Here is an 11,107-nt window from a genome sequence, read left to right on the forward strand (position 1 = left end):
TTGACACAATTGAAGAAAAATATTGACTGAATTCGCAATAAGTTCTAAAGTTGGGGAAAATCAAGAAACTCGTGATTTAAATATTTAATATAGTTGATCAAGTCTAAGAAAAAATTATACCCGTGATTTTATCCCGTAAAAAGAAAGAAATAAATACGTTTTCAGTAAAATTATCACGAGCTAAAAGTAGAAAACTTTATACCCTTTTATTTTGATTTCATGAATCTGAACTTCTTGTTCTTTTTATATTTTTATATTTTTATATTTTTTATTTACTTATTTTTTTTATTATTATTATCAGACAAAGGAATAGTATATATCTGAACTTCTTGTTCTTGTTGATTCTTTAAACATAAATTTAGTAAATTCCTATTTATGGATTATGCTTTTGTCTCCGCGAGTTAATGATTTTTTGTGTAAGTCTGATTGCAATCATGTTTCGAGTTCTCATTATTGTGTAATTAATTGCTAATGTTATCAACAAATAATTGAGTGAAGTTAATGATTACGGTTCATCTGTACTCTCGACGTTGGTGATTTTATCGATTTTATTTTAATTTTTGAAATGTATCAGTTTTATTTTCAACTTTCGGTAATTATATCGATTCTGTTAAATTTTCAACTTACTAATTTTATCTCAATATTTACAACGTGTATCAATAATAATAATAATAATAATAAGAACAATAATAATAATAATAATAATTCCTAATGGGATACAAAACTTATTATTGAGCGACCATTAATAATAATAATAATAATAATAATAATAATAATAATAATAATAATAATAATAATATTAGTATTATTTATGGTTACAAAAGAGGGTAGAGAGCCCTTAAGCTACTACTACAAGTTATTCAGCTCGTTGCTCAATAACAAGTTTCGTATTCTAGTCGGTGGCTCATCATGCAAATACAAACCTGTTGTAACAGCTCGGATTTCTAGGGTATAATAAATACGGCGACTGCTATCTAGACGAACTTAAATGCAACAAGAACATAGACTAGGGTTTCAATTAAAGAGATTTGACCAAGTGTTTAATGAAGTATCAAGATAATAAGTTAACGGCTTAAATACAAAAAATCAAGGTTTAATAGAATCATAGGCTAAGCTCAAAAGTCAAGGGTTTAATGTAATTCCAACAAAACGCAATAATTCACCATATTCTAATTCGAAGAAATAAGTTCAAACCAACCAAAGATAATAAGTTTTCCCAAATATTCAGCGGAAGCATTACAAGAGAAAGCGAAGCCATGTATGAAGACACGACTACACTTAAAGTTCCCAACATCCATTTTATTCGATTCATCTGTCTCAACACCACCGACCGTCCATCGCCGATCAACCTGCACATAGGGAAAACACATGCAGGGCTGAGTATTTTAAACATACTCAGTGGACTCATGCCAAAACATTTTATAGCTATGCCACCCTTACCATAGTGAACTCGAGGTTTAGCATTTAATTTAAAAGATAGCATCGAGTATCACAAAATATTTCATGGACTGGCCAGTCAAATAATACCTCCCATTTTCTCATCAATCAACAATATCATGGTGCGATGAAGTGTGACCACACTTACGCCCACGAGATCGGCCGACTAGCAAGGACGGCTCCCGATCTCCCGTGTACACTAGCCTGATAGGGTTTGCAGCCCTACTCAAACCTGAATTCGTTTATATAGCCCTATAGCCTAATGGAGCGCACTCGTAAACTAGGCATCAGGCACCCACAATATCCAAAATAATCATAGGCATGGCATAACAGTTTAATCCACCCTTATTGCTCCACTTTCATAAATTTGCAACATAAGAGAGAGTTTAAGAATAAAGCCCACCTCGATTTCCTTCGATTTCAAGTACGTACTTCTTCTTGTTATCACATCGAGAACGCGAGCTATCACCTTTAGTTCATGTATTTCAAATAAGTCTCAATCATGGATCAAAATCATGCATGTTCTCACGTTTCCCTTCTTCCCATCGATTAGGTTTAATATTCCCATTCAAAATCAACGTACGATTATCATATCGTTTTTATTCACACAACAACTCTAGATTTAACATCAAATCGTGTCACGCATGAGTGTTTCCCACACACAACACACGCACACGCACACAACACACGTGTGCACGTATACCGAGGCGTGCACACACACACACGGTCACACACCCACACATGCATCCAAATTCATCGATTAATTTCCCCCTTCACTCACTCTAAATGCATGTGGACTCAAGAACACCGATTGATCGGTAGAAGAAGAGAAGATCAAAATAAAAATACCTTTTCAATAGAACAATCGGTAGGAAACAAGTAGGATCTTGATTCTTCAACAAATTCTCGAACTGCAGCTTCAATTCTTCTCCAAAAGATGAAGAATTAATGGAGAAAGTAGAAGAAAAATTTGAGACAGTGGGAGAGAGAGAGATCGAGATTGAGGGAGAGTGGGGGTGTGATTTTGTGATGCTAAGGTTTAGGATTTCTCATGTATTTATAGAGTGCAAGATATAATCCAATAATTAAATAAATAAAGATTTGGAAGAGATTTGTTGGTTGAAGTTGGCGTGATTTACTAGGAGGAAATAGGGGATTTCGAATTCTAGGCTATTAAATTAGCCTATGATTTAATTTGAATATTTCACGGAGCAAAATAAAAATAATAATTCTCCCCAATTAAAAGGAAATAGGCGTGATTTTCATTCCTCCCACAAGGAATTTAATTAAAATCCTAATTTTAATAGGATATGGCAAGATCTTCTTAGATTTGGCAAGATATGCTAGGATATTTGAATTTATTTATGGAAGAGAATAAACAAAGGATCAAATAATATAATAAAAATCCCTTCTCCCATAAAATAAGGGATTTTCGAAAATCCCCCCTAGAAACAACATAGGGGTCGAAAATCTCACGGAACAACTAAGGAATATTCAGACTTTGGATTTAATTTGGATAATTATCCCAAGCAATAATTAAATCGAAGAAAAATAGGATTTCTTTCCAATAAATAGGAGGGGTCGAAAATTCCACTTAATTAAATAATGCTCCTATTTAATTCTCACTCATCCCTTAGGAAAAATAATTCGCCACAATATTATTTCACCCCACATCAAAATATTCACACATTCGAATTTCACCTCCACTTCACATTTTCCACCGACTTTGACCATTCCACGGCCACGTCATATTTTCCACAATATTGACTATTCAATAGCCACGTCACATATTCAACAAGTTTGACTATTCAACTCAAACTCAACTCCATATCGCAATTAGGTCACAAAGAATATTGCAATTAATTACTAATCATTTAATTCCACATATATCATAGCATTAAAAGCATTTAATGCAAAAATTTTCACGTCACAAAAATTAGGGTTTGAAAAAGCGGGGCTTTACACCTGTATCCTGAACTGACGATCAGCTTGCCAAATAATCCGCAGTCGAACTTGCCTCACAATATATATATATCATTATCACAAACCAATTTCTGTCATACAAACCCCAAATATTTTGAACGAGACTAAAGCAGGTTCCATTTCACTCCAATAATTAAATCGTGACATAACGTGCTTGAAGTGACCTATTAGGCCATCCACATCTCTGTCTCTTATCCGTCTCTTAACCGTCTCATCTCTTCACTATTCATGGGCCCCACTGTACTTTTCACCTCATCTCTTAACTAAGAGACAACACCTGCATCCCCCCATCTCTTAACCATCTCATCCCTTAACTATTCATTCAATTTCATTTTTTATTTTTATTTCCAACAAATTCAATTAATATTTCATTGAAATATTAAATTAATACTAATAATTCATTCAATCATTAAAAACCACAAAAAAATACAACATCCAAAAATACGAAAAATACATAATTGAAATCCTATGGAGTATTTTTAATTTTAATTTTAATTTTTTAATTTTTGATTTTTATTACAATATTGAAAAATACAAAAATTAAAAATTACAATATTTTAATTTATTTTATTTTCGAATTTTCCTGATTTAAAAAAAAAACAAAAAAAAACATTTTAAACGGATATAAACGACACCCACTCCTGGGCCGGTGAGTGGGCGTCACGCACGAACCGGAGCACGCCACGTCACGAAGGCGCGTTGCGAGCTGTCTCGAGGCCGCCCTCTTCCGCGTGCGACACGCGACGAGATGTCCCGTTTCGTCGAGACGAGATGGAGGCCGCATCGCCGTCTCGATGCGGTCTCGTCTCTTCGAGACGAGATAGAGCCCGCATCGAGACGCGATGCGGATGTTCTTACTTTTCTTGTAAAAATAAGTTATGTATAAAATTACTATTTAAAATAATTGATTATACTATACTAATTTAAAAAGAGAAAAATTTGGGATAGAATCTGAAAAAGTTGCAAAAGATTAAGAATGAAATTGATAAATTTCAAAGATTATTATAAAATTGATAAAATCGTTATAAGTTGGGACACATTTGATTACAAACCCTAATTATTATAATGTGAAATTTTATAATGTTTGATAAGTTGTTACTGAATCATGCACTCCCTTCGTTCAGTACTAGTCTTGATAGTAGATAATATTGCAAGTTTCAACATGAAATTAGTAAAATATAATAAAAAATTTAATTGAAGTATTATTAAATAAAATTGAATGCATATGAAAATAGATAATGAGAAAAACAGAAGATAAAAAAAGTGAGCTACGTTATTAGAAGTAAACCTAAACCCTATTAGAAGTAGAAAGAGATTCTGTGAGTGAACCAAAATACTCCCTTCCGTTCCGCTATAGTAGAGGCGTTTCTTTTCGGCACATATTTTAAGAAAAAATGTGTTAAGTTGGTTAAGTAAATGAAGAATAAAGTTGGAAATGAAAAAGGTAGAGACATGAAGAGAGAATAAAGTAATATAGAGTAAAGTAAGTAAGAATAAATGTGTTTATTTTTATTAAAAAGAATTACAATAACTCTACTATTATTGAACGTACCAAAATGATCTACTATGGAACAAATGGAATAGTAAAATTAGAATGGAATGAATATTATTTGTACCATCCGATGAGATGTTTATAATTTCAAACCAAGCTAATATTTTAAGTAGTAGTTCATCTCATCAAAAACAATACTTGAGTGCCATAGGCCCAGTTACATACTTAGCATCATAAATTAATTAGATATACTACTCATTCTGTCTGTGAATAGAATCGTGTTTTTCTATTTTAACCCGTTCACGAATAGAAGTCTTGGTTCATTTTTACCATAAATGATAATAGGATATCTTTCACTAACTCATTCCACTTATATTTTATTTAAAACTAATATATATAAGTGAGACTCCTATTCCACTAATTATTTTCAATCCATTTTACTTAACATTTATTAAAACAGTGTCATTAAGAAAACGGAGGGAGTACTTTTTTCTGAAAATTTGTTGAATACACAATGTTACTGTATAAAACAAAATGGTTTGCCGTGTATGACCCGACCCGGATACCCGATCCCCTTCAAATCCTCACATACGCACAGGAAAAGCAAAAACACCACACTTAACCGAGTGTTCTCGCGAATCCGCAAAGACGGTGAATGATGAACTTCATTCAAGTAGCTTGAACGATAATCCGAGATCTCACTCTATATTTTCTGATTTTCTCTCTCTATGCACGTCAATGCGTGCACGATTTTATCCGATTCCACCTTCTCACGGTGAATGATAGGGCATGGCGATTAAGAGGGGATCGCAATCCGGCGGAGGCAAGACTAAAGGTATTCGATCTCGCGTCTTCGCTTCCGTCGCCGTGTTTTTCGTCACATTACTCGCCTTCTCCCTTCTATTCGTCGGCCGCGGCCTTTTCACCGCCGCTTCTTCCGGTTAGTTTTGTCCAATACTTTGTTCTACTGTTGTGTTTTGTTACTGTTTTCAGTTGTGGATGAATCGATTGTATGGATTGGGGAATCATGTTATTATTAATGAATTTTATGGAATTTAACCGTACAGTTGGGGTTTGTGGAGTTATAGAAGCGTGTACATCATAAATTTCTAGACCTAGTACTTGGTTTTAGATCATAAATTTAGTGATAATGAGTGTATATATGACTATAAGACGGATGGTTCCACTCATTTTCAACGGTTTAATGTTATTGGATTTAAAGCATGGCGACAACTGACTTTTATGAGACATGATGTATTTTTACTGGATACCAAATTGAAAATGGTTCGGTAACCCTAACACCTACCGTAGCTGGAATCTGGATAGTCACCGGATTTTTATCTTGTTTGATGCTTAAAAATTTATATTTTCCTGTGAGGAGTAGAGTTGCTTCAGTTGCAGTTAACCTCTAGGTATGGGTTATTTCTCTCTCAAAATTCATGTTGAGACTGAGAGAGATGAAAGATGTGAAGGTATAAAAAATGACTCAGATGTCGTGTTGTAAAGTCATTTTCTCAGTTTTATCTGTTTATATGTTTTGATCGTACCAATATGACTACCAATCCGTGTTTGCTTCATTATTATAATAGTAAAAGCTACCACATTAGATTTCTAGATCAATTTACATTTAAGATATTCTGTGTTTGTTTTTCTGTTTACCTTTAAATATAATTCATTGAAATGGTTGTTTGCTAAGAACAGTTACTGCACAGAGATCTAAGGTGAATGGAGGAGGCTTTGTCAGTGAATGTAACTGAATGGTCATGGTATTGAGATATTGGAGATTGTATGAGAGCAGAAAATGTTCATAGGCATAGAAAATTAAATATATGTGTGCTTGCTTCTTAAGGTAGCAAACACAGATCAAGGGTGGAGGAGACCAGAGCTGTTAGAGCTCACTAGCTCTTTCAGTTCTGTTACGTAATTATTGCTTTTTCCCCCTCCTCTCTTTCTCTCTTTCTTTCTCTCACATACACTCAGAGACATACACACACATAAATCTGCACAAAAGGCGAGGAGGAAATTAGGAAAAGATAAGTAAGCCGCTCTATATGAATTGATTGGATATGTTGCTAAACCTTGTGCCATTTCAAACCAATTAGATTTCTTCCACCTTTCCCTCTATGGTCATCTCAAACAGTGAATTGTATATTTACTCTTTTAGTTCCAAAGCATGTGCGTACATGGTTAAATGTTATTCTTTCTCTCTGAATTGGCAAGTAATGCGAACTTATGACTGTACAGGTAAAAAAGAATTACCAACCGTGTCCTGCAGACAGGTATCCACCTTTATATATGACATGTTTCTGATGTTAGGCTCTGATGTATAGTTTAATGAGAAGGTATTACTTTTATCAGGATTTAAATTGGAGAGAGAGGCTGGCACTGCAACATCTTAATTCTTTATTCTCGAAAGATGTAGGTTCTTATCAGTCACGTTTTAATTGAACATTTGCTGGTTCAAATATTTGTACTTATGCTTTTGTATGCGTTTTCCACTGATTAAATCATTATCATAGGTAATTGACGTTATTAATGCCAGTACAAATGATTTGGGGCCTTTAAACGTTGACTTTTTTAGAAAAGAAAAATTGTCTGCCTCTTGGAAGGTAGCTGGGAACAAAATGTCTGCTGGTAATGCCACTTCTGCCGAGGTCAGCATCAACATAATGTAACTTTAGCTAGTGGAAAAATGTCGATTTGATCACAAAAGCCTGAAAATTATGTTCCTTACTTTTGCAACTTAAGGCTGCTGGGGAAGCCTTGAAGACTAAGAATGAAACGTCTAGATTCAAGGAGGAACGTACTTCAAATGGTATAGGTATTTATGCAGATTTTGCATGCACATTATTTTATTTTGTTACATTTGAATCAGATGTTTGACTGGCCCTTTTCACTGCAGAAGATAATTCCGTTTTCCTTGAGACACCAACTAAATTGGCCCGAAGGGTAAGTCTCTGGACGGTGTCCGTTTTAGTCTGTTTATTCGCTGTTCTCTAAAATTATAATATTTCATCATCTGATCATGTCAATGAAGAGTGATTATGCTATGAAATATAATTCTGCTTCTGGAGTCCTGGTATTTTGGCCTATACGAACTATATCATAACTGTGCAATAACTCTGCAGCAATTGAGAGAAAAAAGACGTGAAAAGCGTGCTGCAGACTTGGTAAAACCGGATGATGAAGTAACCGTAAAGCTCGAAAATGCAGCTATTGAGCGTTCTAAATCAGTAGACTCCGCAGTTTTGGGCAAGTATAGCATCTGGAGGAAAGAAAATGATAATGAAAACACTGATTCAACTGTACGCTTGATACGTGATCAATTGATAATGGCAAGGGTATATACAAGTCTTGCAAGGATGAAAAACAAGACCGATTTGGCCAATGAATTGCAGAATCGGCTCAAGGAAAGCCAGCGTTCTCTAGGAGATGCCTCTGTTGATTCTGATCTATATCCAAGGTAATGGGTGTGTAATATTATCTATGTTTATCAGCTGAATGCTATATTCTTGTTTCTGTATTGTTTGAACATCATAAATATTTGTTACAGTGCACCTGAAAAAATTAAACTGATGGGCCAAGTGCTGTCTAAAGCTAAAGAGCAATTGTACGACTGCAACCTGGTCACCGGGAAACTAAGAGCCATGCTGCAATCTGCGGATGAGCAAGTCAGGAGTCTTAAAAAGCAGAGCACATTCCTTAGCCAGCTAGCTGCAAAGACAATACCAAATGGGCTTCACTGTCTGGCCATGCGCTTGACTATAGATTATTACCTCCTGCCACCTGAGAAAAGAAAGTTCCCTCGGAGTGAGAATCTGGAAAACCCAATTCTTTACCATTATGCCCTTTTTTCGGATAATGTCCTTGCTGCTTCAGTAGTGGTCAACTCAACCATTATGAATGCCAAGGTATAAAATTCTACTGGTCTCTGTTTTATCATACTAAAACTAGGTTTATGGGTTTAGGTCTAATCTTTGTCTTTACATCGTATTAAGAATTTAAGATAGTATCTTTGCTATTCTAAAGCAATATAATGTATATTTGGGTATGCTTGTAGGTCCATTTGGCATGTAGTGGAACATTAAATAAGCATTTTAGTCCACTCTCCTTTGTTTCCCTCATAATTTGCATGGCCTACATAAGCATGCATAACATAACCACACATATTCATGTCTACAAATCTACTTGAATAAATATGCATTGTCGTAAGGATGTGTGTATCGTTTCTATTGATCTATAAGAACAAAATCGATGTGCAATTGATCGTATAGGCATGGACAGAACATATCCTTTAACATTTTCTTTGTGAATCGGATCCTAGTGCAGTGTGCACAATATGCATGCAGACAACCAATGTTTGTTCTGCTACTATTCTTCACCATATGTTATGTATGCTTATATGTTGTTCACACGCAGTAATAAATAGTGGTGTTATTCTCTTCCGTCTTAGCCACTTATTTCATGCTAATGATTTGTTTCTTGACATTTTGCTTTTGCTACTTAAAAAATGTTTTTTTTTCTTTCTTGTAGGACCCCAGGAAACACGTTTTCCATCTTGTTACTGATAAATTGAACTTTGGTGCGATGAATATGTGGTTTCTTTTGAATCCCCCTGGTAAAGCTACAATCCATGTTGAAAATGTTGATGAATTCAAGTGGCTGAACTCATCATATTGCCCTGTTCTACGTCAGTTAGAGTCTGCTGCTATGAAAGAGTACTATTTCAAGGCGGCTCATCCTACCACACTTTCTGCTGGTTCCTCTAACCTTAAGTACAGGAATCCAAAATATCTTTCAATGCTTAACCATTTAAGGTTCTACCTCCCACAGGTCTATCCAAAGTTGGATAAAATTCTTTTCCTTGATGACGACATTGTTGTTCAGAAAGACTTGACTGGACTTTGGTCGGTAGATCTCCATGGAAAAGTAAATGGTGCAGTTGAAACATGTGGCGAGAGCTTCCATAGGTTTGACAAATATCTAAACTTCTCCAACCCTCACATTGCTAAGAATTTTCATCCCAATGCTTGTGGGTGGGCTTATGGAATGAACATGTTCGATCTAAAGGAGTGGAAGAAGAAGGATATAACTGGTATATACCACAAATGGCAGAATATGGTATGACTTGCATACATTTTTTTCTTCTAATTATTGTCATTGTTTGTATGTGTATCTTTGTGTGTGTGTGTGTGTGTGCGCACTTTTAGTGGGAGGAGGGGGGTGATTATCTGATTCAACTGCATTGAAATTTAATTCATTACTATAATGGTGAAGGTTTTGGGAAAGGTGAAAGTAACTTTTCTGTAAGTTTTTATAACATGGATAAGAATGATGTGTGATTTTCTTGGTGGTTGTTAGAATGAAGACAGGGTGCTGTGGAAGCTTGGAACTCTACCTCCAGGTCTGATTACCTTCTATGGGCTGACTCATCCACTCGAAAAGTCATGGCACGTGCTTGGTTTGGGTTACAATCCGAGCATTGACAAGACAGACATAGAGAATGCAGCCGTTGTACATTACAATGGAAACATGAAACCGTGGTTAGAACTGGCAATGACCAAGTACAAACCATATTGGACCAAGTATATAAAGTACGACCACCCATATGTACGCAACTGCAAACTGAGCGAATGATGGAGCAATGGTACAGATTGATCATCAACTCGGTAGCTGAGCAAGACAAGTTCCTGCAGTGCGTATTTGTCTCTGTGATCAATTCAATCTGATCATGTCTTTAAGCGAGCATGGGAATGATTAAAACTCTGAGCTGGTCCTCCTGCATTACTTACGGAAAATATGTGCTTTTTGTTAGATGAGGATGCAGGAGTTACTAATTGTATTCTTTGAACACCCTACTTAATGTCAACATTTGATTTAATTGGACTTAGGTATTTTCTTGTGTAAACATAGTATTGTGGTTGAGGATGTGGGTGGCTCTGGCAGGGGATATGAATGTATGTATATGGATGCATGAAAAAACAACTAAAATACATCAATTGTTTTACATGGGAATCTTTGTTTAGAAAATCGGAGCAAAGGCTTGTTTTTTAAGCAAATAGGGAGTTATAAGTAACCTAACTTTATCTCCTCTTTTTTTATATTGTGTTTTTTTCTTAGTTTATGAAAACTATATGTGATAAGTTTTTTATTGTTAAAGTGTGATAAGATAAATATGTCTAAGTTAAATATATT

General features: G+C 35.1%; 1 protein-coding gene and 1 long non-coding RNA gene across 5 annotated transcripts; one reads left to right on the forward strand and one right to left on the reverse strand.

Moving 5' to 3' along the window:
• Positions 1 to 1,012: 1,012 nt before the first annotated feature.
• LOC148932514 (uncharacterized) lies at positions 1,013 to 2,440 on the reverse strand. The gene is made up of 3 exons (XR_016134954.1): positions 2,287 to 2,440; positions 1,841 to 1,906; positions 1,013 to 1,349 (listed from the first exon to the last, which is right to left on the reverse strand). It is a non-coding gene; the product is annotated as an uncharacterized LOC148932514 (long non-coding RNA).
• Positions 2,441 to 5,499: 3,059 nt separating this feature from the next.
• LOC125200826 (polygalacturonate 4-alpha-galacturonosyltransferase-like) lies at positions 5,500 to 10,820 on the forward strand. Of its 4 annotated transcripts, none has more exons than XM_048098604.2 (10): positions 5,500 to 5,852; positions 7,157 to 7,191; positions 7,271 to 7,330; positions 7,432 to 7,566; positions 7,661 to 7,733; positions 7,815 to 7,861; positions 8,041 to 8,375; positions 8,466 to 8,823; positions 9,446 to 10,033; positions 10,274 to 10,820. In XM_048098604.2, exons 1-10 carry the CDS (start codon positions 5,702 to 5,704, stop codon positions 10,547 to 10,549), a joined length of 2,058 nt encoding a protein of 685 aa, XP_047954561.1. In that variant the 5' UTR covers positions 5,500 to 5,701; the 3' UTR covers positions 10,550 to 10,820. The 4 variants fall into 4 exon arrangements, with proteins under 4 accessions (XP_047954561.1, XP_047954562.1, XP_047954563.1 ...); XM_048098605.2 differs by having other exon boundaries at positions 7,818 to 7,861; XM_048098606.2 differs by having other exon boundaries at positions 7,661 to 7,727.
• Positions 10,821 to 11,107: the final 287 nt, after the last annotated feature.

The sequence above is a fragment of the Salvia hispanica genome, chromosome 2 (genome assembly GCF_029641045.1).
Source record: "Salvia hispanica isolate PSC_SH4W2 chromosome 2, Shi_PSC_v1, whole genome shotgun sequence".
In the NCBI taxonomy this organism is placed as follows: Eukaryota; Viridiplantae; Streptophyta; class Magnoliopsida; order Lamiales; family Lamiaceae; genus Salvia; species Salvia hispanica.